This window comes from Mustela lutreola, chromosome 7, assembly GCF_030435805.1.
Source record: "Mustela lutreola isolate mMusLut2 chromosome 7, mMusLut2.pri, whole genome shotgun sequence".
Lineage (NCBI taxonomy): Eukaryota > Metazoa > Chordata > Mammalia > Carnivora > Mustelidae > Mustela > Mustela lutreola.
In genome coordinates, this window is record NC_081296.1 from 17,029,721 (window position 1) to 17,057,382 (window position 27,662).

Consider the following 27,662-nt stretch of genomic DNA (forward strand, 5'->3'; position numbering starts at 1 on the left):
ACGCCGTGGCTTCACCCGTAGCGTCGGGGAGCGCAGCCTCCTACCTTTCCTCCTCGCTCGAGTGTCGGTGCTGAGAGGCGGCTGCCAGCGGGATGGAGAGAAGTAGGATGAACCTGCCCAAGGGGCCGGACATGCTCTGCTTCGACAAGGACGAGTTCATGAAGGTGCGCGCCTGGGCTCTGCTCCCCGGAGCCAGGCCGTGGGTGGCCTGCCCTCCTCGGCCCCCCGGGGCCTCTCCTCGGGCTTCTCCTGCGGGCTTCCTGGGTCCCCGCCCCGGACGGTTCCTCGGCGGGGACCTCACTGCACTTTGCAGTGAGTCTCTTCGCCTCGGGTGGGCTAGGTGCAGCCTGGAGAAAGCAGTCCTGTGAAATCGTGCACATTGAATGAAAAGGCCTGAAAGTTCAGGGCAAGTGGTTTTGAGCTAAATGTAAAAGCCCCGGATCCGTAGGACCCGCCTCTCCCCCGGCCTGACAGAAGCCTCCCAGTGCCTTGTGCCTAGAAGCTGAGCTACTGTGCGTTGAACACATCTCTGAACGCACGTACTTACCAGGAATCGGGTCAAAAAGGCACTTAACCTAACGGTTATGCCTGACTTTCGACTTAAGCTCCCGGAATGAGAAATCTGAAAGACTGTACTGTCCTTACTGGTTCTGGTCCAGTACTACAAAGCATACCAAGCTCCTTTTCTAAAGTTGCCCTACTTCTCTTGGTGAGGTCAGCCTGGAGCTGGCAGCAGATAACTGTAGGACATAAACTTACAGAATAGAAATTTAAACTGAAAAGACTTTACTGACAGACATAGCCTTGAAAATGTCCCAAGGTTTGAATCAGAGCCAGGAGGAGCTTTATCAGTTTTCTGTATCCCCCTGGGTCTGTACTTAAAGTATCAAAACGTATATGTTTAATTTCTAAGGATTGGGATTTAGTAGCTGGTTTCAGTGTTAAAAAGTTTTGGCTCTGTAGGTACCTAAAATTCTGAAAAGAGTTTGAATTTCTTGCTTTTTAATGGCTTCAAGTCATAATATGTTTTTTTCTTTTTTGGGTTAACCAGCTAGTTCCTTTTTGATACTTGCATTCAGATCACATCTCCCAAACTCTGGCTTTAAAAGTGCTTATGTCTGGATCCTCTGCGGTGTGGCCATATCATTTTTAATATGTAGGGATGCCTAGACGAAGGTATATTGTACTCTTGTTCTTGTATGGTGATGTTAAGCCACTGTAATAAAAGGTGTAAATTGAATGGAGTGTCTGAAGGAGAGCACAGAGTGAATTCTCTGATCCAGAAACCTTTTGTTAACGAAGGACACGTGATAAGGAGAGAGGTCATTGGAAGAAGAAAAGGCACACACACAGACTTAAAGAATCTCAAAGCACGGAAGTCTCTTTAGCTTGACTGTCTTTGGACTTCGTCAGGCTTTCTTTGGGCCTAACACTAGCATTTTCTCACACTTCCTCGCCCCGCCATCTTTCTCACTCTGTGCTGACAGAATGCCTTTGGTCAAAGCAGCTTCAGAAAATAGAAATCTCAGAATAGCAGTTTTAAAGTAGGACTTATAGGTAGGAAGAGAGCAAACTGGGAAAGTGGCTAGAATGCCAGCAATTCCATATTCTTTCAAGACTCTGAAATTTCTGAATATAATGTACAATTTGTAGTGTTAATGAACATGACCCCTTCATACATAGAAGGAAAATACATGGAACAGCTGTTCTGTGTAAAGTGGTATTGATCTTCTATGTGGGAGCTGGAGATAAAGGTTATTTGCAATTTGTGTTTCCGTCAGAGAGATGTTTTGTTAAGTTACAGTTCCGAGGCAGAAATGAGTGGAGAGCTTGCTGTCGGGGTTGTATTTCTACATAGGTGTCTTGTTTGGCACATTTTGGAATGAGACTGGGATGGTAGAAAGGGAGATGGGGTGGGGCTGCGGGTTGCACCTTGGACACTGCATACATTGAGGGGTCCACGTTGATGCAGTTTTCATGGTAGAGCTGCAGTCAGGTTTACAGCAGGAAGTTGCATGGTCATATCTGTTGAGTTCGAGCTGACTGGTGGCAGGAGACTACTTAAAAAGTCATGTTTATGAGATCTAATGAGAAATAGAAGGGGGAAGGTATGCAAAAGAGGTAGGTGATCAAAGTGCAGGAATGGCAGATGGGGAAGGGTCACCTGGGGCACAGGCACTGGCAACATCATACTTTGTCAGCTTAGAAATACGAAAATCCTTTGGGTTGACAGCCAACTAATAGATGAGCAGGACATAAGGTATTGGTAGTAGGGGGAGAAAGTGGCATAACAGATAAATTAGACCATTTACATGGGTGTGCTATTGACATCACATGTAGCCTTCCTCTTCCATCTCAACATATGACTTCATCTCCAGTAGTACAGAAAAATTAGCAGCCATCCCACGGGACCTCCTCCATCCTGCTGATCATGATCCCATTTTTGTATTTGTCCCCTTCTCCTCCTTGCCTGGTATGGGGAGGGGCTCTCCTTCCTCCTCGGGTTCAGTCTCCACTCTGGCTCGGAGTTCATGCCCTCCCGCCCTTCCAGGAGCCTGCGAGGATCCTCTCCCCTGCACTCCTTCCCATCACGCGCTCCTGTTTGATCCTCTCCCACTTGACTGCCCCACCTCTAGGTATTGCCCTGTCACTGTCGCGCATCACAGCCAGTGCTCAGGGGTTGACTTGACTTTTCCACCTTCCACCCTTCAGGCCCTGTCGTTCCACTAAAGAGTTCTTACCAAACTGTTTCTAAGTCAACGCACCTGACCTTTCTCTCTCTCCTTACTCAACATCGCAGTAGACCAAATGCTCTGCATTGCTTCCTGTCTTTCTTCTACCTCTCTGATGTGTCTCCTGTGCAAAGTCATGCTCCTGCTAGCCACTGAATGCTGATTATGGGCTCAGCCCCGTGTTCCTTTCTTTCCCTAGATGACCTTTTGTGCAGCTTCATGACCACCTATCAGCCGGTAAGGCAGATTCCTGTCTCTGGCCCACACGCCTCCTGAGCACCAGTTCTGTGTATCGGGCTTGCTGACCTTTCTTCTCGGATGTGTCTATGGCTCCTCAGACTCATCAGGTTCAAGACGGAATTCATGAGCACCTTCTCCACTGAAAACCACCTTTCTTATTCTGTTGCCTCTCTCAGTAAACACTTCATCCGTTTAGCCTGGAGTCGGGAAACCAGAAGTCAACTCCTACTCTGTCACCTTTCCAAAATCTAGTCTGTCACACCAAGTCCTGTGGATTTCGCTTCCTAAACCTCTTGAGTCCATTTACTTCCTTCCATCTCTTCTCGTACCTTTGCAGTGTGCCCTTGCCATCACACCGTAGAAGCTTCTCACCCAGTCTCCATGTGCCTTCCTTGTCTTTCTGGCCCCTGGTCTACACTGCAGGCAAGACACTCTTGTCAGAATGCGGATGTGATCTTGTATGTACCAGGTGACTGGTCAGTCCACCAGCTCTTGAAAAACCATTTTCCCACGCACTCGAATGTATTTCAAAGAGAATCAGTCCCTCATGGGGTAGTTTTCCTTGGTAGATCGTTTGTTTCTGCGCTGAGCCATCTGCCTCCTTCGAACTTCTCTGTGTCAGTTCCTCTCTGTAACCTGTGGCTTCGTTGGCACCCCAGGTAGGCACATGATGACCTTTTCCATGAGAAGTGAAGGCAGGAGCCCTCTGGATGGTGAATGTATGTACTCTCATGTTCCATAGGTAAAAGAACCGTGTGTGTGGGTCGGGGGGTAAGTCCTTGAGGCTCCTTCCTGTTCTAATTGTGTGAACTGGGAATTTTGAGACAGAAAGCAGGTCCTGTGTGTCCTTGTTTGCAGGGAGCATGCATTCTGATGGACAAAACGGAAAAGGGGAAGAATGAGCAGCTACTCAGATCTGTTTGTACTGTGCTGGCTGATTAGCTGTGACCTGCAGATGTGGGTCCCATCCTCGGCTCTGCTCTCTGCCTGCTTATGTCTAACTTGGGGCAAATCACTGGCCTCTGGCCTTCTGTTTGCTTGTTAGTATAATGAGGTGGTGCTTATCTATGTCATCTTTGCCAGCTCCTCTGAAAAGACTCCAGTCCATCCTGGCTTGCAGATAAGGAAACTGAGGCCTGATGTGTGATGACTTTCTTTAAAGCCACACAGCTTGTTGGGGCCAATCACAGGCCAGATCTCCTGACCCCCACGCATCAGTCCTTGGAAATCCTACTGTAATATGTTCCTTTCCAGAGGCCACAGGTGGGAACTGAGGGAAGTGGGACAATCAGAACATTAAGAATAGCGCAGGAGATGGCACAATGTCCGCATGCCTTGGCACCTGCATTTCACCAATAGGGCCACCTCTTACCTTAGAAGAAGTTCCCACAGGGCTGGTGATCTGGATGCCTGTCCTGGAGCTTAGCTAGTGTAAACGGGGTGAGAGGGAAGTGATGGCTGTTTGAGGTGGATTTTGTTGATGGCGGCTGGAGATAGCAGCTGACAGAGGAGGAAGAGGGAAGAGTGACAGATGGCAGATAGCCGCAGGCCCTCAGGTCAGCCACTGCTGCTCAGGGTCGCCCATCCCCAGGAGCCGTCTTTGTATCACAGGAGCTGAGTGCTTACCCTGTGGGTTCTTAGTTCGATGTCACATCTTGGTGACAAGATTCCATTCTCTTCCGCATCAGTTTGAGACAGACATCGTAATGAAATTCTAATTAGCCAAATATGGAATGTAAGCCTGGAACTCATTTTATAGCGAAATTTTCTCATGTGAACTACTTTCCCTGATGATAGAGGAGTTGTGACGATGTAACATCAGATAAAGTTTATCTGATTGGCACTTGTAAGAAGGGTTCCCGGCAAAAAAGAACTGTTTTGTTGTTGTTGTCCTCCCTTTTGATCTTTCCTTTCCATTCTTTTTTTTTTTTTTTTTGTCTTCTGAGCGGTCATCTGATTTGTAAAAAGATGCAACAAAAAGTAAAATGGTACAAGATAATCAGTTTCAAAACATAAAAAAGTGAATATCTTTAGCCATAGCTCAGAACAGAGGAACTGGGTAAGGAGAATTGCTTGTATGGACTGGCAACAGGAAAAGTTGGTAAAGGAGAGCTGAGGAACTCTATTAAGACATAGGAGTGAGGGGCTCTGTCATCATCTGGCATTCGCTCAGTGTCGTCTATATGGTTAGAGATGTCCATGATGGGAACTCCAGCAATCTTCTGGGTCTGGGTCAGCTGATGCCACAGTGTAACACTCTGAATGACTTCCGTACTGAGCAGTCATCTGCATAGTTTGTCTTGTGTGTACGTGGTAATCGTTTGAATCTTGGCTCTTTCGCAATCCTTAGAGCCTCTTGATACTTTCACCCCGGTTTCTCAGTTTCAGCCATTACACAGTCAGTTGTACAACTGGTACACTTGGCACACAGCCCGTCCATCATTGACCGGTCAAGTTTGGCCTAAATAGAAAAGTTGATAAAGTCGGTACCAACCAGGATGTGGTAAGTCGGCCCAGCTGTGTGTTTATATTGGAAAAAGCAGGAGGAATGTTGGGGGACTTCTCTTTCCTTGAGTGCATGGGATCCTTCTTTTCTTTCTTTTTAGGTTTTAATCTGTCCTTCTCTCAGAGAAGGATCTCAGAGCTAAGCATTCGCTTCCCGGTCACATACTTGCTTGCATTCTCTTGCTTCCCCATGTTCACACCATGCCCATTTCTCCTTGCTTTTGATTTTCTAATTCACTCTTTGTAGTACTATAAAACTTATTTAAATAAAATGTTGGCCTACTAAGTTCTTTGTTCAAAATTTGGGAGCAAGAAATATTATGTAAATATATCTTTTTGTTATTTAACTAGTCTTACAACATTTAGCATCAAATTTCTTGAAACATTTAAACAAATTAATCACAAACTGGGGCTTGGGCTCTTTTTTTTAAAGTAATCTCTATACCCAACATGGGACTTGAACTCACAACCCTGAGATCAAGACCTGCACGCTCCAGTGACTGAACGAGCCAGGTGCCCTTTGCGCTTTTTGTTTTTAAGTTCCTCAGGTGAGGGGGTGCCTTAGTGGCTCAGAGGGTTAAGCTTCTGCCTTCAGCTCAGGTCATGGTCTCAGGGTCCTGGGATCGAGCCCTGCATGGGACACTCTGCTCAGCATGGAGCATGATTCCCTCCCTCTCTGGTACTTGTGATCTCTCTCTCTGTGTCAAATAAATAAATAAAATCTTTAAAAAAAAAAGTTCCTTAAGTGATTCTAATGTGTGACCAGTGTTGAGAACTCTAGGACTGGATAATTCCTTTAAATAGCTCAAGAAATTAATTTTTAAAAGCAAACTAAAAGCCTACATAGATTATGATTGGTGATAAATTGAGGGGAAAAAAGAGATAAAGAGAAGTCAGCTGGAACAGAGTGTAATTAGGTACTCAAATATTTGTTAGATGGATAAATACATTTACGGAATGTACGGGTTTTTTTTTTTTTTGTCTCTTCATAAATATGTCAAATGGGTACATAAATTCAACAAAGGAGTTTGATATAAAATTGATTAAAATGTTAGAACAGAAGTTTTTTAGAATTTCAGTGTTACTATTTCATGATGCTTTTAAGATGATCTCTCTGTAGATGGTAGGAAGATCTTGTTAGCCTATGTTTTTAATTTCTCAAGCTTGAATAATTTAGTCACCGAACAAAGATTTAGAATGAGTTTTGGGAGACCCACCTAGCTGGGTCAGAGATTTGAGAGCAGGGGCTGGAGGGAAGAGCTCCAAGGACATTTTTGTATACATGCTGATACCTTGGGCGGGATACTGTTGGTATCCCACACTTCCTGTGGCTAGCTCCTTTGTGTCATTTGGATCTCAACTCATTGTTCTATATTTCCTGGTTCATCCAAGTTAAAATACATCCCATTTGTCACTCAGACCTTTACTGTGTCCTGTTTTCTTTTTAGCTGTGATCACTATTCATTAATCACTATTTGATCACTGTTCATTAATATAATGTTTGTTTACATATTTATTTTCTCATTTCTGCATTAGAATATCTGCTCCTTAAAAGCAGAGACCTTGTCTTTTCTTTTCATGACTGTGTCCCCAGGTCTTCGAGCAGAGCTGGAGTTGCATGATAAATATTTGAGGAATATTTATGGGATATACAGGGACATTTATTCATCTCTGTTGTCCATTGTTTTCAAGAATGGTTGGAAACACACACATACGTGAGCTCACACAAACTTTCTATGTCTTTCAACCCCTATGTAGTGTGCAGATTAGTGCTTAACTATTTTGGTTTTTGGTCTCGATGAAATGGGACATGTTTCAGGGCAGAGCTCATAAATTTCATATGCCCTCTTAGTACTTCTCATCATTACAGAGTGATGGTTCTGGGGGATTCTGCTTCTCGTGGAGATAGTATATAGGGATTTTATAAGTCCATGTATCCGGGAAGGAGTGTTTTACTTCTTGGCAGCTTAGAGAACTTCAATCTTTCCAAATTCCATGTAATTTTCATAGCATTAAAGCTACTAATTTCAGATTATTGGTAAGTTTTAAATGATTAATTCCCAGGTTACTTTGAATTAGTCTTTGCTTGCCATCCCTGATTGCAGCTAGTTAGTAAAGTAGTTAAACTGTTAAATTCTACTTGGGTTTAATTTTGAGCGATGTCACTGCTTCTCTAATGCTTAATGGTTCTTAATTACCTGCAGCTTGTCTGGTTTGCTCATTTATTTTCCTGTGTTCCAACACCTCTTGTGATCTCCCAACTTCTGGCCTTTTGGGGGATTTGTACTTTAACTGGTACAAAGAGAAGATATTTTTCTTCTAACTTCACTATCTCCTATTATTAATGTATTACATTATTGTGGTACATGTGTTACAACTGATGAACCAGCATTGATACAGTATTAATTAAAATGCATGGTTTACATTAGGGTTCACTCCTCTTTCTATAGTTCTGTGGTTTTTGACAAATGTATAATGTTATTTACCTACTGTTGGTATCTTACAGCCTAGTTTCATTGCCTTGAAAACCCCTGTACCTCATCTATTTGTTTCTTCTCCTCTCTCTGCACCCTCCTCGCTCACCCCTCAGCCCGGGATCTTTTGACTGTCTATAGTTTTAGCTTTTCAGAGGCACCTGGCTGGCTTAGTTGCTAGGGCATCTGACTCTTGATCTCGGGGTTGTGAGTTCTAGCCACCACATTGGGTATAGAGATGACCTAAAAAATAAATAAAAATAAAAATGTTGGTTAATTTTTACCTTTTCCAGAATGCCGTAGAGTTGGAATCATATAATATTTAGCCTTTGAGACTGGTCTTTCACTTAGCAATATGCATTTAAGGTTCTTCGAAGTCTTGTGGCTTAATAATTCATCTTTTAATTGTCGAATAATCCATTGTGTGGGTGTGGCACAGTGTACCTGTTCACCTACTGAAGGAGATTTGGATTGCTTCCAAGTTTTGACACTTCAGAGAATAAAGCTGCTGTAAACATCCGTGTGCAGGTTTTTGTGTGGACACTAGTTTTAAGCTCTTTTGGGTAAATACAAAGGAGCACAATTACTGATCTTATAGCGGGAATGTGTTTAGTTCTGTAAGAAACTACCAAGCTGTCTCACACAGTGCTTCCCATTTTGCATTCTGACCAAACAGTGAATGATGTTCGGTTGTCCCACATCCTTGTTAGCATTTGGTATTACTAGTGCTTTGGATTTTTTATATTCTACGTGATATGTAAGAGTACCTTGTTTAAATTTGCAATTTCTTAATGACATACAAAGTTGAGCATCTTTTCAGATCCTTTTTTTTTTCTTTTTTAAAGATTCTATTTATTTATTAACAGCACAAGCACACGGAGAGGTAGCAGCAGGCAGCGGGAGAGGGAAAAAAGCAGGTTCCTCACTGAGCCGGGGGCCCAGTGTGGGGTTCAGTCCCAGGACTGGGTTTCCCAACCACCGCTCTTTTCACATTTTTAAATTAGGTTTGATTTCTTGTTGCTACTAAGACATCTTTATATTATATTTCTTATTTTAAGTCCTTTACCATGGATGTGTTTTGCAGATATTTTCTCTACTCTGTGACTGGTCTTTTCATTCTCTCTCTCTCTCTCTCTTTTTTTTTTTAAGATTTTATTTATTTATTTGTCAGAGAGCGAGCGAGAGCAAGCACAGGCAGAGAGTGGAGGGCAGAGTCAGAGGGAGAAGCAGGCTCCCTGCAGAGCAAGGATCCCGATGTGGGACTCAATACCAGGACGCTGGGATCATGACCTGAGCCGAAGGCAGCTGCTTAACCAACTGAGCCACCCAGGCATCCCGTCTTTTCATTCTCTTAACAGTGTCTTTTACAGAAAACTTTAATTTTAACAAAGTCCCTCTCATCAATTTTTTTCTTTCATAGATCATGCTTTTGGTTTTATATCTGAAAAGTCATTGCCAAATCCAAGGATCCCTACATTTTTTCTTATGTCATCTTTAAGAAGTTTTGCATTTTACGTTTAGGTTTTGTGAAAGGTGTGAAAAGTTTGTTTTTATTCTTTTCATTTGTTTGTTTTTTCTTATCAATGTCCCATTGTTCGGTTCCATTTGTTGAAGACTGTCCTTGCCATTGAGTTGCCTTTGCCTGTGTGTGTGGATGTTTTTCTGGGCTCTCCACTCTGTTCCAAGCGCCTGTCTCTTTTGCCAGGCACCTTCTGTCTTAATCACTATAGCTTTAATAGTAAGTCTTGAGATTGGGTGGTGGCAATCCTTAATTTCCTTTTTTCCCCCCGCTCTTTAATATTTTGTTGACTACTCTGGGACTCTTGGTTTTCCAGTTTTCCATCCAAATTTTAGAGTCAACATGTTGGTATCCACAGAATAACTTCCTGGCATTTTGATTGGGATTGCATTGAGTCTGTCGATCAGTTTGGGAAGGACTGACCTCTTAACAGTATTGAGTGTTCTTACCCAAGATTATGGACTTTCTTTCCACTTCACATCTTACCTTGCTTGTTATCTTTCATCAGAATTTTATACTTTTTCTCACATAGATCTTGTGCATATTTCGTTAGATTTGCACCTAAGTATTAATTTTTTTTGGTATGCTAATGTAAATGGTCTTGTGTTTTTAACTTCAAATTCCACTTGTACATTGCTGGTATATATGAAAGCAATTGACTTTTTAAATTTTTTAATTAAAATTCAATCTCATTAACATATAGTGTACTTTTAGTTTCATGGTTAGAATTTCGTGATTCATTGGTTGCATACAACACCCAGAGCTCATCCCAACAAGTGCCCTCCTTAAAACCTCTCACCCAGTTACCCCAACTTTCCCCTCTCCAGTAACCCTCAGTTTGTTTCCTGTAGTTGTCTCTTGTGATTTGCCTCCCTGTCTGTTTCTATTTTTCCTTCCCTTCTCCTATATTCATCTGTTGTTTCTTAAGTTCCACATGTGACTGAAACTATATGGTATTTGTCTTCCTCTGGTTCCATCCATGTCCTTGCAAATGGCAAGATTTTGTTCTTTTTGATGGCTGAGTAATGTGTGTGTGTGTGTGTGTGTGTGTATACCACATCTTTATCCATCCATTTGTTGATGGACATCTGGGCTCTTTCAATAGTTTGACTATAAACATTGGGGTGCTTTTGCCCCTTCAAATCACTTTGTGTACTTTGTATAAACATCTAATAGGGCAATTGCTAAGTCGTTGGGTTGTTACATTTTTAACTTTTTGAGGAGCCTCCATACTGTTTTCCAGAGTTGCATTCCCACCAACAGTGTAGGAGGATTCCCCTTTCTCCACATCCTCGCCAACATCTGTTGTTTCCTGACTTGTTAATTTTAGCCATTTTGACTGATGTAAGGTGGTGTCTCATTGTGGTTTTGATTTGTATTTCCCTGATGCTGAGTGATGTGGAGCCCATTTGGATGTCTTCTTTGGTCTGTTCATGTCTTCTGTCCATTTCTTGACTGGATTTTTTTGTTTTTTGGATGTTGAGTTTGATAAATTCTTTATAAATTTTGAATACTGGCCCTTTGTCTGATACATCATTGGAAAGGAATTGACTTCTGTATTTTAGCTGTGTATCGTGCAGTCTTGCTGTAATCACTTGACTAGTTTCAGGAGGGTGTGGGTGTGGGTGTGGGGTGTGAAGTCTTTGTATTTTCTGTAGACAGTCATGTCATCTGTGAACAAAGTTTTATTCTTTCCCAGGTTGTATACCTTTTGTTTCCTTTTCTTACCTTATTTCATTAGTTTGGCCTTCCAGTATAGTATTGAATAGTAGTAGTAGGAGGGACATCCTTGGCTTGATTCCCTGTCTTCTATTTTCTCAGTATTAATATCATGTTAGCTGTGGATTTTTGGAGACATTCTTTATCAAGTTGAGGAAGTCCTCCTATTCCTAGTTTCCTGAGGGTTAATAATGAAGAGGTGTGGATTTTGTTAAATGTTTTTTTCCTCCCTTCATTGATATGATCATGTGATTTTTTTTCTGTTGATATGATGGATCACATTGATTTTCTAATGTTGAACATTTTCTAATGTTGCATACCTGGAATAAATCCTACATGATCCTGGTGTATAATTTTTTAATATAGTGTTTGCTTTTATTTGCTAATTTTTGTTGAAGATTTTGTGTCTGTGTTCATGAGAGATACTAGTTTGTAGTTTCTTTTCTTGTAGTATTGGTTTTGGTGTCAGGGTAATAATGTACTCCTAGAATGAGTTAGGAAGTATTTCTTCTAGTTCTAATTTATGGAAGAGATTTTAGAGAATTGTGTAGTATTCCATAAATGTTTGGTTAAATTTACAGTGATTGGGATTGTTAGCAGTAGCCCTCCATTCTTTCATATGATATTAGTAATTTATGTCTTCTACCTTTTTTTCTTTGTTTGCCTGGCTAAGGGTGTATCTCTTTTATTGATGTTTTCAAAGAAACAGACTTGGAGTTTATTGATTTAAAAAAAAATTCCTGGTTTTAATTACATTGATTTCTGCTCAAATTTTTATTTTTTTCTACTTCCTTTAGGGTTTTTTTTTTATGATTTTATTTGACACAGAGAGAGTCCGTGAGAGAGGGAATACAGGCAGGAGGAATGGGAGAGGGAGAAGCAGCCTCCCTGAGCAGGAAGCTCTGATGCAGGGCTCTGTCCCAGGACCCTAGGACCATGTCCTGAGCCAAAGGCAGATGATTAACCAACTGAACCACCCAGGAGCCCCTCCTTACTTTAGATTTGATTTTGTTGTTGTTGCCTAAAATGGAAGTTTAGATTATTGACTTGAATCTTTTTTTCCTATTATTTGCATTCAGTACTGTATTTTCCCTTTAAGCAGCATTCCACACATTGCTACATTGTATTTTGTTGAGACTGGTCTCCTGTCATTTAAAAGTGTGTCATTTAATCTCTATGTATTTTGGACTTCTTCAGCTATCTTCTGTTACTGATTTTTAATTCCATTGCGGTCTGAGAACATACTTGGTATAATTTTTATTTTTAAAAATTTGTTGTGTTTTGTGGCCCAGAATTATTCTGTCTTGATGAGTGTTCCATATGAGCTTAAGAAGAATGTGTGTTGCACTAATACTGGGCAAAATTGTCTGTGTACATCTGTTGTACGGTAATTGATGGTGGTGTTGAGTGTGCCATGTCTGGACTGAATGTCCACATCTCTCAGATCCTTGTTGCCCTGCTGCTGGATCGGCCCATTACTGATGGAGAAGTGTTGAAGTCACCAGCTGTGATAATGGAATTGTTTATTTCTCCCTGAAGTTCTGTTAGGTTGTATCTCACCTGTGTTGATCAGGCACACATACGTTAAGGATAATTGTGTCTTCTTGGTCAGTCGATTTCTTTATCATTATGTAATGCTGCTCTTTATGCCTGATAATTTTCCTTCTCTGAAATCTGCTTTGTCTGAAATTCATGTAGCTACTCCATTGTTCCTGTGATTAGTGTTACTTTGGATTTTTTTAATGTATCCTAGCATTTAACTTGTTGATATTTAAGTCGTTTCATTTTTCATCAAAATATAATTCACAAAGCATAATAGTTGCCATTTTAAAGTGTACTCTTCTCTGGTTTTTAGTATATTTACTATGTATATGGTACACATACGTCACTTCTGTCTAATTCCAGAATGCTTCCATCACCCGAAAAATAAACCTCTTAGTTCCAATTCTCCGCTCCCCTTATTTCCTGGCAATCATGAATCTACTTTCTGTTTTTATGGATTTGCCTTTTCTGGAACATCTCATATCAGTGGAATTGTATAACACGTGACCTTTTGTGTCTGGCTTCCTTTAACCTGAGAGTAGAATGTTTTCAGACTTCACTCGTGTTTAGCATGTAACAGTTTAATCCTTTTTATGGTTGTGTAAGAGGCTCTTCCACATTTTATGTATCCATTCATCAGTTGATGGACGTTGGGTATATACTCTTTTGGCTGTTACGAGCAGCGCTGCTGTGCACATTCATGTACAGGTTGTGGCAGGAACATCTGTTGTCAGTTCTGTCAGTGTCATACCCCTAGACGTAGAACTGCTGGTTAATTGTACGTGTGTAACTGTTTGCTGCCTTAGCCACACTATTTTACATTCTCACCGACAATACAGGAGGGTTCCAGCTTCTCCGCCTTCTTGCCAGCACTTTTCTTCTTCTTTTTTTTTTCTTTTTCTTTTTCTTATTTTACCATAGTTGTCCTAGTGGGTGTGACGTGGCATCTGCATGTGCTTTTGATTCGCATTTCCCCAATGACTAAGGATGTCGAACATCCCGACATGTGCTCTTGACCGTCTGTGTATCACCTTTGGAGAAATGTCTATTCAAAAGTCTTTGGCTTGTTTTTAAATTAGGTTATTTGTCTTTTTGTTGTTGAGTTCTAAGAGTATATTTGCATATTCTGTTTATTCGGTCCTTGTCAGACAAATGATTTGCAGATCTCTCTCCCATTCTGTGGGTTGTCTTTTCACTTTCTCCATAGTGTCCTTTGACACACGAAAGTTTTTATTTTGATCAAGTTCAGCTTATCTAATATTTCTTATTGCTTTGTGTATCATGTCTAAGAAAGCTTTGCCCGATCCAAAGTCCTACAGATTTTCACCTGTTTTCTCTGAATGTTACAGTTTTTACTCTTACATTTAAATCTTTGATCCATTTTGAGTTATATTTTTGTGTATGTGTGACGTTGCTGTTCCAAGTTCATTCTTTTGCATGTAGATATTCACTTGTCCCAGTAGTAGGCACTCGAAAAGACTGTTTTTCCCTCCATTAAATGGTCTTGGCATCCTTGTGAAAAATCAGTTGACCGTAAATGTATGGGTTGTAAATACTTTCTTTTTGAATACTTGGGAAATCTACACTATAAAGTAAAACCATTCCTAAAGTAGTAAAACCATTCTTGGTTAAGTGAAATGGGTCTCTATTATGGCACTGTGAGTTTGGGTTTGCTTTTCACAGCAAACGCTGCCTAACCCAGTATTCACAGATGTTCCGAGTTATTTAGTCATGTGTTATGCAACTTTTGTTTATCTGAGAACAAATTCATAAATGTTGAGTACTAATATTACCTAATAGCATTTGTTCACTGAGGCTAAGTTATATAATTTATTTATTTATTTAAGATTTTATTTGAGAGTGAGAGAGTGCAGGAGCAAGAGGAAGGGACAGAGGGAGAAGCAGGCTCCTTGCTCAGCAGAGCGCCTGATGTGGATCTCAAACCCAAGAGACTGGGATCATGACCTGAGCCAAAGGCAGATGCTTAACCAACTGAGCCACATAGGCACCCCAGTTATACAATTTAGAATGCCATCATGAAGTTCAAGAACTTCAACAATGTGTAACTGAGGCAGGGAAAGTGATCGACCTAAAGGTATACAGTTGGTGAGTAGGATGGCCAGGATTATGAACCGAGACCCCCTCCCGTGATGTACTACATAACTATGATGTAAGGTCTGAGATGGTCTCAGGAGAGAAAGGTCCAGGCTAATTTGGTCACCAGTGTAAGAAGCAGGTGGCTTTCTGTAGATGACTGTGAAATTACGGTTTGGTATGAAGTCCTTGTGTCCGACACTAGCAGGGTCAGTCTTTGGTTGATTAACTAAGAAAGTCAGTTTAAACAAGTACTCTTAGGGAATGGTACATACAGTTTTTAGCATTTTATTTGGAAAAAATATATGTACATTTATTCTCCATTGAAACAGTGCCAGGTCTTTTCTCTGGAAACTGGCCTGCAGATTAGATTTCTGAGTTATCACAGCACTTGGGTCGCTCAATAGGTTAGGCATCTACCTTCGGTTCAGGTCATGACCTCGGGGTCCTGGGATGGAGTCCTGCATTGGGCTCCCTGTTCAGCAGGGAATCTCCTTCTCCCATTGCCCCTTTCCCTGCTCATACTGTCTGTCTGTGTCTCAAATAAATAAAAAGAATCTTTTTTAAAAAAGCTTTCTATGTTGTCTTTTTTTGCATTCAGTTTCAGTTTCTTTAACTGAATTGAGTGAGAATCCTGTGATCACTCCCTCCCTGCCTGGTACGTGGTCATCTCACCCATACCTAACTTAGCAAAAATTTTCTTATTGATTTCTTTGTATCAAATCTTTCCAAAGTAGCTGTGTTAGTTTTCAAAAGCACAGTGATTTTTTTTTTGCAGTCATATTTTGTTGGTTTACATAGTGTTTAATGAAGCTATATAATTACGAAGTAAGTGTAGGTGTCCTTAACTAGTTTGGGAATCATCACATTTGATTCTTGCTGACTAAACAGGTCATGGAGTAGCAGAGTCACAGGGGAAGTAGATGGTAATTTATTGCCTCTAAGCATATAAGCCTACCGGGGTATCACAGTATTGTAAAGGGGAAACACAGGATAGCTAATCCTGTGAGACCAATACTTGGAAATAGGTTATGAAAGATTTGGAACATATGTTCAATGGGACACTCAGCATGCACATAAAATATTAATAGAAATGTATGTGTTTTACATAAAGACATTCAAGTTATATTTTTAGATGGGAATTTTTTTTTAATAGAATGGGTTTTTATTTTTTATTTTTTTATTATTTTTTTAAGATTTTATTTATTTATTTGACAGAGAGAGAGGTCACAAGGAGGCAGAGAGACAGGCAGAGAGAGGGGGGAAAGTAGGCTCCTGGCTGAGCAGAGAGCCTGATGTGAGGCTTAATCTCAGGACCCTGAGATATGACCTGAGCCGAAGGCAGAGGCTTAACCCACTGAGCCACCCAGGTGCCCCTAGATGGGAAATAGATTAGAAGAGCATGAATATTTGTGTGTGTGTGTGTGTGTGTACACATATGTGTGTGTACACACATACATAGAGAAGGTCTGGGGTTTCCATTCAAGATGGTGGCATAGGAGGATCTTGAACTCATCTCTTCTATGAAATAACACACTGAATCTATAGCTCCATATGGACAAATTTCCTGTGGAAAAAACCCTACAACTAGCTGAGTGACTCCTACACATTAGGTGAGTAAGGAAAAAAACCTATGTTGAAGTAAGAATCAGTCTTGCCATAAACCCCACCCCTGGTACAGCAACCTGGGATTGGGAGGGTACTCACAACCCCAGGCTTCTCCCTGAGGAGCAAAGGGTTTGAGCCCCACTTCTGGCACTCCAACTTTCAAGACGTACATCTAAGAGACAAGACCCCAAAACATCCAGCTTTGAAAGCCATCAGAGCTTGCACCCATGAGACCCACAAGGCAAACTGAGAAACAGTTCTTAAACAGTCGCGCGAGTAGACTTACCCACCCTGGAACTCAGCACAGAACTTGCAGACTGAAATGCATTCAGATTTCTGTGAAAGAGGCTCATTTGCTTATCTTAAAGCCCTGAGGGGCAGGCATCTAATTTAACATGGATCTAGGAGCCTAGTAAGGTATTCTCCAAAGATGGAGCTGATGGGTACCATCTTTGCGCTGTCCCTCTGCCTCGCTTCTGCTTTCTGGTATCTCCTGGAAAGGAGCTTGAATGCTTGTATGATGCCCCAAGGTTTGCAGTTGCTACCCAGTGTATACCTCTAGATCACCTGGCTCTAGCGGCCAGCAAGACTCAAACTCACAGTAGTGAGTATCGCAGTATTTACAACATCCAAGACTTGGAAATAACTAAAGTGTCACCAACGGGGTGAATGGATAAAGAAAATGTGTGTGTATACGATGGAATATTACTCAACCATAAAAAGAAGGAAGTCTTGCCATTTGCAACAACATGGATGGACCTTGAGGATATTTTGCTGAGTGAAATAAGTCAGACAGAGAAAGAGAAATACTGTATGATCTCCCTCACATGTGGAATCTAAAAAACAAAACAAAATGAAGTCATAGAGAACAGATTGGTAGTTGCCAGAGGCGAGGTTGTGGAGGAAATAGATGAAGGGGTCCAGTGGTATAAACTTCCAGTTAATAAGATAAGCCCTGGGGATGTAATGTACATCATAGTGACTGTAGTAAATAATACTGTGTATTATTGTATATTTATTTTATTATTTTTTATTAGAAATATGTATTATTAGCCCCAGGGTTACAGGTCTGAATTGTCAGGCTTACACACTTCCCAGCACACACCATAGTACATACCTTCCCCAATGTCCACAACCCCACCACCCTCTCCCAACACCCCTCCCCCCAGCAACCCTTAGTTTGTTTTGTGAAATTAAGAGTCTCTTATGGTTTGTCTCCCTCCCAATCCAATCTTTTTTTTAAAGATTTTATTTATTTATTGGACAGACAGAGATCACAAGTAGGCAGAGAGGCAGGCAGAGAGAGAGGAGGAAGCAGGCTCCCCACTGAGCAGAGAGCCCGATGTGGGGCTGAATCCCAGGACCCTGGGATCATGACCTGAGCCAAAGGCAGAGGCTTTAACCCACTGAGCCACCCAGGTGCCCCCCTCCGAATCCAATCTTGTTTCATTTTTTTCCTTCCTTACCCCCACACCCCCCAATTTGCCTCTCAAATTCCTCATATCATATGATAATTGTCTTTCTCTGATTATTTCACTCAGCATACTCTCTAGTTCCATCCACATCATTGCACATGGCAAGATTTCATTTCTTTTGATGGCTGCATAGTGTGTGTGTGTATATATATATATATATTAAGATTTTATTTATTTATTTGACAGAGATCACAAGTAGGAAGAGAGGCAGGCAGAGAGAGAGGAGGAAGCAGGCTCCCTGCTGAGGAGAGAGCCTGATGTGGGGCTCGATCCCAGGACCCTGGAATCATGACCTGAGCTGAAGGCAGAGGCCTTAACTCACTGAGCTACCCAGGTGCCCTATATTATTATATATTTAAAGTTGCTAAAGCTTAAGAGTTCTTAGCACAAGAAAAAAATGTGTATGTTTGGTGATGGATGTTAACTAGTTTTAGGGTGATCATTTCACAACAGATAAAAATATGGAATTTTTATGTTGTACGCCTGAAACTAACATGTGTCCATTATATGTCAGTTTCTTTAAAAAGTGATATTTTATTTTTTAAAAAATTATTTATTTATTTGACAGAGATCTCAAGTAGGCAGAGAGGCAGGCAGAGAAAGAGACAGGGAAGCAGGCTCCCTGCTGAGTAGAAAGCCCAATGCGGGGCTTGAACCCATAACCCTGGGATCATGACCTGAGCTAAAGACAGAGGCCTTAACCCTCTGAACCAGCCAGGCACCCCAAAAGTAATTTATATTTTAAAGAGACAGACTAGGGCACCTGGGTGGCTCAGTCAGTTAAGTGTCTGCCTTCGGTTGAGGTCTTGATTTCAGGGTCTTGGAATGAACCCTGGGATCAGGCTCCCAGCTCAGCAGAGAGCTGGCTTCTCCCTCCGCCCCTCCTCCCACTTGTTCTCTCCATCTCTCTCTCTCAAATAAATAAAATCTTAAAAAAAAAAAGTATAGAGAAAGACCAAAACAAAGTCTGGAAGGATATGAATCGCTGTGTTAAATAGTGAAGAAAAATAAACATTAACAGTGCTTAACTGCAGAGCATTAGAGAGTGGGTGATTTTTTTTTTTCTCTCTTACATAAGTATTTCTTGCTTGGTTGAAAGTTTGACAGTGAACATTTGTTACTTTTAAAATTAAGAAGAAAAAGCTGTTTCTATTTTGAGAAGAGCCTCTTTGAAATGTATAATTAAAAGAAATAAAATGCCTGTAGAGTTAGGCAACAGGAGAGAATGGTCTTGGTGTAGGGCCCCCTTTCCCATAATCTTAGGAAGTGAGCAGACCCCCTGATGTCCCTGTGTGTGTTCCCCTGCAGTAATACGGCCTCTTATTCTTTCTCTGATCTTATTTTTCTATGTAAAATGTGGTATCAGTGCAATCATTTTTTCTTTCTGGTTTGATTTTCAGGAAGATTTCGACGTCGATCACTTTGTGTCTGACTGTAGGAAGCGTGTCCAGCTGGAGGAACTAAGAGGAGATCTGGAACTCTACTATAAACTTCTTAAAATAGCCATGGTCAAGCTCATCAACAAGGATTATGCAGATTTTGTCAACCTTTCCACAAACTTGGTAAGCCTGAAATTCACAAGTTCTACACACACACACACACACACACACACACTCACCTTCTCTCTCCTTCATATTTATTAAAAGGGCAGAGTTTTTAGAAAGCTTTCAGTTGATTACCCCACCAACCCCACCAGAAACTTGAAGAAATTACCAATTTCATTAATAAAAGAACTAAACTTTTTGGAATACATCTTTTGTTTGTTTTAGTTTTTATTCATTTAAGGGTGCTCTAGTTTGATTATGTTTCAAATTCATTAGTCAACAGTGAAAAGTAAAGTATAATAATACCCAAGGGGTTGTTTTATTAGTTGCGAAGTGATTACCCTGAAGTGTTCCTTGATTTAGACTAATTTGTAGGAGCAAATGTCCACCACTCTTACAATGTTTAATTTACTCCCAGGTATATCTGTTAGCCAGAGCTAGGTTGAGGGAACATTGGCCAATATTGATATTTAAAAAGTTTGGTTTTATAAAAATATAAGAATGATTTGCAGTGAGCTTATCAATTGTTTGTAAAAGCCGTTTAGAAATGTTGAATTTTGTTACTTGGCAGAAAAGTCTCCTTGTTGATGCTTCATTTTGTTTTAAATCTGTTTGTCTAGAGAAGCACAGAATGTTGCAGCTCCGTGGGAATTTGAAGAAGCATTAAAATTAATGATGCACTTTTGCTTTTGGGAAATATACCACTAAGATAAATATCCCAATAGGATTTAAAACCTAGAAAATTTTACTTCTGTTTAATTTCTATTTTTCTCAAGGCTTATAATAATGTTTAAGAGAGACATAGCCCGTCAGACTTTCACATCAGCTGGCTGAGTATCATCAATTACAGACAGAGAACTGTTCACCTTCTGTGAAAATTTTTCACATTCATTTAAAATGTCATCTAAAGGCAAATTGTTCTAAAGGAAACTTTCGTTTCTCATGACTTCCCTTATTTTTATAGTTTCATGTATTTCAACAGATTTTTTTCATATTCTATGAACTACATTAATGGCCAAATAACACTTCTGTTGTTTAGCTAGTTATGTAGCAAAATACGGTTGTGCCAAAAAAATAACTTAAATCTGGTACTGCTTTGATCGTTAAATAGATACATCACTATTACTCCTTATCGTGATGTGTTTGTGCCAACCTGGTTTTGCCTTTAGGTTGGCATGGACAAAGCCCTCAATCAACTTTCTGTGCCTTTGGGACAGTTACAAGAAGTTCTGGTAAGTCCCCAATTAATGAAAACAGTCTGCTGTGACGCCCGTTGACCTCGTCGGCTTTTCTCTAAGAATTCTTTTCATCTGTTAGTTGGGTGGTACTGGTGGTTATATTTTAGCGGTTCATGATTATAATATTCACCTTCAGAAGAGTTGTAAATGATTTTGTTTTTGCATATGCTAAAAACCTCAAAAAACATGTTCGATTTGAAGAAGACATATTCTCAGAGTAGACAACCTTAAGATGTCAGGGGAGAGGAAGCATATTTCCAAATTCAACTTATTAATGCCACTTTGGTCATATGTAAGTGGTTTCTAACTTACGAATGACTTGTATTTTAACATTTTGTAATCTTGTAAATACCCCCCCCACACACACACACGTAATCTACGTGTGATTAGGTTCCTGGGCTGATCTACAAAAACTGTGTAATCCTTAATGGAACTGAAGGATAATATAAATAAAATGTAATACTTAATAAATGTTACATTTGCATTTTCTCTCAGAAAAATCTCTGTTGTGGGAATGGGACTCCCCACCTCTAAGCCATTGGGAATAGGAACTCCACCTGGGTGAACAGTGGAGGGGGAATTGTGGCATCACTTCTAACAGAAAACTGTGCTGCCCTTTCTCCCCCCGCCCCGTCTGTGTCTGGTGCCCTGACTTCTGGCCTCTGTCCGTTCTGATGCCCTGTCGTAAACTTGTCATAAACGGCACCATTCTTCCTTGTGTGTCTCCTCTAGCTTGAATGGCCTCGTGCATCCCTCCCCTTAGACAGTGCCTGCATCCTATAGAGAATATAAGGAGAACATAATTTTAGGGAAGACACAGTACATGGTTAGAACCAAGAAAAATGCAGAGTAACGGAAATATCAGTGCTGAGAAGCCTAGGGGAGGGGCAGGCAGGAAAGAGTTCGTGAAATAGGTAAAAATCTTGAGTTGTGCCTTGAGGTAGCCAATACTTTCCATGGTTTATGTCTCATTTGAATTTTACAAAATCTTGTTAAAGGTACTTTTCCTTGGAATGGAAGGGATTTTCATGGTCCACTGTTGGATTCCACACCAGCCACTGTGGGGCTCTCCCACTGCCTCCTTGGTGTGCCTCTTCCTCGGGGGGCCTTATAGTGGTGTTGTTTCCCAAGCCTAGCCTTCCGTTGGCCTCCCACTCTTCTCTCGAACCCCCTCCCTGGAGGCAGATTTGCTCTACTCACACAGGCTCCCGTCCCGCCTCACCCCCTGCCATCACGGAATCCCCTCCCTTTTCCATGGCCTGTCTTTATGGCCACTTTGGTCCTGCTCAGCCACAGGCCTGACCTGCCTTTCTGGTCCCAACTCTGAAGCTGTTCTGTGAGATTCTCAGACCACTGAGGGATCCGACTATATCTGTCTTCATTGTATCCCTGTGGGCTGCCACAATACTGACGTCCAGGAGGGGTTTCATAATGTTGATGGAGTGAATTAATTCACCTTCCTGTGGAATTTTTGTGATATGCCTACTTCATTCTAGTTGTTTCTGTTAACCTTTGTTTTGGCCCTACTTCCTAATTATCTCTTTATTCATTAGCTTCTGGGCATGTTTCTCCACCTCTGCGCTCTGCCTTTTTCTGGTCTTCTGTTCTTCATTCTTGATTCCTGGTATTTCCATACCCACATTTCATCATCATGCATCAGTGCTTTGACATTCTCTCGTTCTCCAAAATAGGCAGAATCTAAAGACCTCATCTCAGTGAAGTTGGCCCTCCATTCCTATTTCTGCTTCTCTCCAGAAGGAAGCCTGAAGTGCACATGGCTGTGTGCCTGTCTGACCCTGTCCCTGAGTGTGTCTGCACTTACATCTGCTCCCCATCCCCTCCCTACCTCGGCAGCTGTGTACACATGGCTTTCAGAGTCCGATTCGAGCCCCGTCGCATTTCCAGACTCTCCTGTACTTTGCTTCATATTATCTGTTCTCCATTCTAAGCCCCCTCATCCCCATAACTTTCACTGTATATGTGTCATTCTTCTTCTGGCCATGCGACCCTGCCTTCGTGTCATTATGCCCCCAGATCATGAGTCCCCTCAACAGTAACTGTGTCTGGTATATCATTTTTTTTTTTTTTTGGTCAATATCTGCATAGTACTGGTGCACAGGTATTAAGTTCTGTGGAATTGAATGAGATGTAGGAACTTGATAATGTGACAAAACAATGTCTGTAATGTGTTTTTTTATTATTCTTTTAAAGAGTCTCAGGTCATCTGTCAGTGAAGGAATTCGGGCAGTAGATGAACGAATGTGTAAACAAGAGGACATAAGGAAGAAAAAGGTACCCTCCAGTAGATTTCTTATGCTGCCTGCCAGTTGAAGCCCTCTCCTCTTGTCTCTGCGAGCTTGTCAGCACTATTCAGGTTTTTTTCAAAGCTCTCACGCATGTGCATTTTATGCATTATGTCACGTTATCTACCTGAAATAATAAGACAGAATTTTAGAGGTACCCACACGATCTCAAGACCACCCACTTTTTCCAGAACAAGAAACAGTGATAACTGTTGTCGGTGCAGCGCTTGACAGTTAACGACTCTATAAATTGTCAGCGCCCCTGTAAAGAAAATAGGCCTATATTAGAGACTAGGGGAGAAGTGGGCTTTCCAAAGCAAACTCAGGATTCTGCCGTAGGTTTGTTGTTATTTTCTGATCCTGTGTTCTTTATGTTCTGGTGTTCACTTTAATTTTTTCGATTCCCAGTAGTTAGCATGCGGTGTTGGCTTAGTTTCAGGTGTGTGAGACAGGCAACGGCTCTGTACATCTGAGGGCTCACCCCGGGAGTGTGCCCCTTAGTGCTATCTCCAGTTTCAAGTGTCCCTGATGTCTTTCATGATCATAACGATGTAGGGGCACAGCGGGCATTGGGAGTCTGGGCTTCTGACTCTCTCCTGCTGCTCTGTACAATGTTTTCTATGTGTATTATTAGCATATTTGTTAAAATCTCAGTGGGGAGAGAGCCTGTTTGAGGGACCTTCTGTTTAATTCGCCTCTGGATCTCCTCACAGCTTTTATCCAAAGAATTCTTGTCATGCGCTTCCAGACAAAACAGTAAGCTTTATGAGAGCAGGGTGTATTTCTTGCTTTATTTTCTCGTGTCCCCCTCCTCCCCACTCCCCGTCGGAATGAATGTCGAGCTCCCAGGGGTGTTCAGTAACTATTTATTGAATGGATGACTTTGTATTTTTTTGTTCTTTAAGGATGAGAGTTTTCATAATGTTCCTCAACCTCTTTGATAATATTTGTAGTGTAAAAGGTCTTTAATGATTTGGTGCTTGGCCATATAGGTATATGCACATGTAAACTGAGAGGGTAAGTACGATTGGAAGCCAAGGTTAAAACATGAATAAAGGGCCATAAGAAAACAAATGGAGGGGCGCCTGGTGGCTCAGTTGGTTAAACGTCTGACTCTTGATTTTGGCTCAGGTCATGATCTCAGGGTCATGAGATTGAGCCCCGCATTGAGCTCTGTGCTCAGCAGGATGTCTGCTCGAGAGTCTCTCTCTCCCTCTGCCCCTCCCCTGCACGCGCACATGCAATCTCTCTCTCTCTCAAATAAACAAATCTTTTTTAAAAAATAGGAAAGTAATGCCCATAGAAAGATTCAGGATGGGGAAAAGAAGAAATAGGAGTATAGAATATGAGAAAGCAAAGTCTAGGTTTTTTTTTTTCTTTATAAACTTGCAATATGGAAGTATGCTTATTCTAGAACTAAGATTTGAATTCTTGAGAATTCTGTGTTTCATAGAAATATTCAAAATATAGCATGCCCTATATATTTGAAGTTAACTTTTGGTCTTATATTTTCCTGCATTTAGCATGGGAAATAAAGATGATTAAGAGTAAAGATGGTGACGTTTTTTGTTTGCTTAATTTTTATTTTTATAGATATGTGTGTTGAGGCTTATACAAGTTATTTGATCAGTTGAAAAGATTGAAAAAATCTTAAATTCACAAAGTTCTAAAGAAACCTCTGCACTAGAAGCAAGCAGGTAAGCATTTTTTTTTAACTAAGTAGCACATAAATTAATACTTCATATCCAGTCTAATTAGGCGGGGACGGCTTAGTTAGAATTCATTTCTGAACAAGAAGAAAATCCAGGTTTGTGGCTAGAATGTAGCTCCAGGAGAGTGGAGAGCATGAAATGGTGAAATCTATAACACGTTCCTATAAACCCTTTGGTTATAGACCACAGTTCCAACACGTCATTATGCTTGCAGTGGAAAAGTATATTTGGAATCACCTTCCCTGAGGAGTAGCAAAGTCCTGTTGATCTTTAAGGCATACCTACCATTCATCTTGGTTTTTCTCCATCTCATTTTTTTTCCTAGACATGCCCAGAGTATTACCATTGATGTATTTTGCACCAGCATTATATTATTATGAAACAGTATAGGACACATCCAGTTGAAATTTACAAACAGGAAAGAAAAAGCTTATGAAATAGAAAAAAGATGATGGCTCTCTTTGTTATACTGTGATTGTCTTGTTCCCTTCCTGGTGTGAATTTTCAATCAGCCAGGGTAGATGGGTGACTCAGAAAATGACTAGTTAGGTCCTGTCAGCACCGTGAGATGCACAGTGGTGCAGTGGGAGTAGCCCGGGCTGGTCCTGCACATACCAGCTGGGCTGCCTGCGTCAAGGTCACCTGGTGCCCTGCGTGCTCTGTTGTGTGAGGCTAACAGTCCCTCCCCCTGCAGGCGGAGTTAGGTTTCTAAATTTTAGGAATTAAGGTTTTAGATTTGGAAGGAACTTAAGAGACCATATGCTCCACATGTCTTATGATGGAGATTAAGAATGGACACATCCCAAAGGAAGCAATTCTCTGGTCCTAGGTCTCTGCCCCCTTTCACATCAAGGCATTCAACTAAGTGGTCAGCCTCCACTCTGCTTGTGTCTCTAGCCCGTAGCACTTGTGCTTCTGCCCCCGTTCGTCCACACTTAGCAGACAGTCTGTACGCGGCCCTTCTGCAGCCCGTGTGTCTCCAGTGGCTCTGCTTCACTGTGGCCCTTGGCAGCGCCTGCAGCCCCTCCAGCCATGTCCACGTTCGGCCCCTGGGGAGCTGGCCCTCCAGTGTTCTTCCCGTCTTTGCTGTTGCTGCTGTGCTCCTCGGATAGAAACACCTCAGTGAGCTCTGTGTCTACAATCCTGTCCCTTTGCAACACTGTCCTTGATAAACAGACATTGTGCGCTTTCTTGCTTAGAATTACCTTGGAGGACTTTTTTCTCCAGAAGAGCAGCTCTGAGCTCTAGAGTCAGGAAAGCCAGAGCAGCGTCAGCGCACAGTAAATCCATCATGCTCTGCCAGGCCCAGAAATGCCGAGATAAGGATAAATAGGAAACGCGCATGGGATCAGTCAGTAGAGGTTGGGATTAGGCTTCGGTGTTGGTCATGCCGAGCGCTTGCCTTCCCTCCACACCAGTTCTGATGCTCTGGGACGGGGCACATCGTGGCAGGTCTCCAGACATTTTAGGATTCCTTACAGTGTGTTTCCTCACTACCTGACTGCCCATCCTCAGATGAGGGATGCCTCATAGAGCACAGCAGGGGCTTTGGGGCCTTTGTTGTGTTTTGTTTTGTTTTTGTTTCTTTCACTGTTCAGCTTCCTTTTGAATGGGGTTGACGCTTTATAATGTGGGGGGCAAAAGGGAAGTGTATCCAGTCCACTTGATGGCAGATGCACTGTGAGTGATTTCTCACCAGCTCCCGGAGCACCAAGCTTGCTCTTTCTGTCGTTGGGTAAATGTAAACTTGGAGTCCGCTGCTCTGAGCGATTTCCCAGTTTGCTGCTAGGCAGTCAGTTTTAACTGATTGAGGAGACAACAGTAGTTGGTACTGGGGAGGTACTTGGGAGGGACAATGAGGCAGGGAGAGAAGAAGAGGGGGATTCGGGTATGAACGGTTGGACAGGACAAGAGAGAGGAGGGGGTTAGAGAATGGGAGAAGAAGGGCACGAATGGGAGAGCCCGAGGAACGTGGTGGAAACATGCACTTGTACCCACACTGACCTAAAATAGCTCCATCCCCTTTCCTGGGCCCTGTGGCCCAGGCCAGGCTGCGTCGGTGGCATCTACGACCTCCCCGCTCCTCACCCCTCACACCTGGGGCCTGCTGCACAGACAGTTTGTCCTGAAAATTGATGGCGTGCAGGTGCATGTCCCTGAGCGCTGTAAGGCATGGGGGATGGTGGAGGTGGCAGGTTTTAACTTTGGGAATTACACTTCTCTAATTGTCTCTACTAGCCATCTCTGGACTAGAGAGATTTTGGAGGGAATTGCCACAGAATTTAACCAGTTACAGTTTCATGCTGTTCAGAGCAAAGGCATGCCTCTTCTGGACAAAGTAAGACCAGTAAGTGTTGGTTTCGATTTTCAATTTGCTGTTTGCAAATTTCCTGGATGATTTTGGTTTGACGTAGCATTGCCCCATGATAATTGCTACTCTACAGGATTTTGAAGCTAGCTTTTTGAATTTTTTTTTTCAGTGTCTCCTGCTTGGGACCCTGCTTCCATTATGTCACACTAGATAGATTTTGTGTAAAGACACAAGCGTAGTCTCCAAACTAAGCAAGTAAAATTAATTCTGAATTTCATGTAACTTGACACATCATATGATGTAGTCAGAGTTCATTTATCCAAAGCCCTTGACTGGGTTTAAATGCACGTTTGTCAGATTTACTCTGTAGCTTAAGAGGCAAATAACATTTTGTCGTTCAGTAATTGTCTAAACTTCACTTTGATGAATCCAGCTTACTTTCAAAGAAATCGTAAGGAGGGGACGCCTCAATGGCTCAGTCAGTTAAGCCACTGCCTCTGGCTTAGGTCATGATCCCAGGGTCCTGGGGTCGAGTCCCACCTTGGGCTCCTTGCTTGGCAGGAAGCCTGCTTCTCTTTCTGCCTGTGCCTCCTTGTGTGCTTGTGCTCTCTCTTGACAAATAAATAAATAAAAACCTTTAAAAAAA

General features: G+C 41.8%; 1 protein-coding gene across 4 annotated transcripts; it reads left to right on the forward strand.

Moving 5' to 3' along the window:
* On the forward strand, window positions 1-26,058 carry LOC131835653 (conserved oligomeric Golgi complex subunit 2-like). Of its 4 annotated transcripts, XM_059180081.1 has the most exons (5): window positions 1-164; window positions 19,309-19,470; window positions 20,622-20,684; window positions 22,902-22,982; window positions 24,587-26,058. In XM_059180081.1, exons 1-5 carry the CDS (start codon window positions 93-95, stop codon window positions 24,617-24,619), a joined length of 411 nt encoding a protein of 136 aa, XP_059036064.1. In that variant the 5' UTR covers window positions 1-92; the 3' UTR covers window positions 24,620-26,058. The 4 variants fall into 4 exon arrangements, with proteins under 4 accessions (XP_059036064.1, XP_059036066.1, XP_059036063.1 ...); XM_059180083.1 differs by lacking the exon at window positions 20,622-20,684; XM_059180080.1 differs by lacking the exon at window positions 24,587-26,058 and having other exon boundaries at window positions 22,902-23,201.
* The last annotated feature ends 1,604 nt before the right edge of the window (window positions 26,059-27,662 follow it).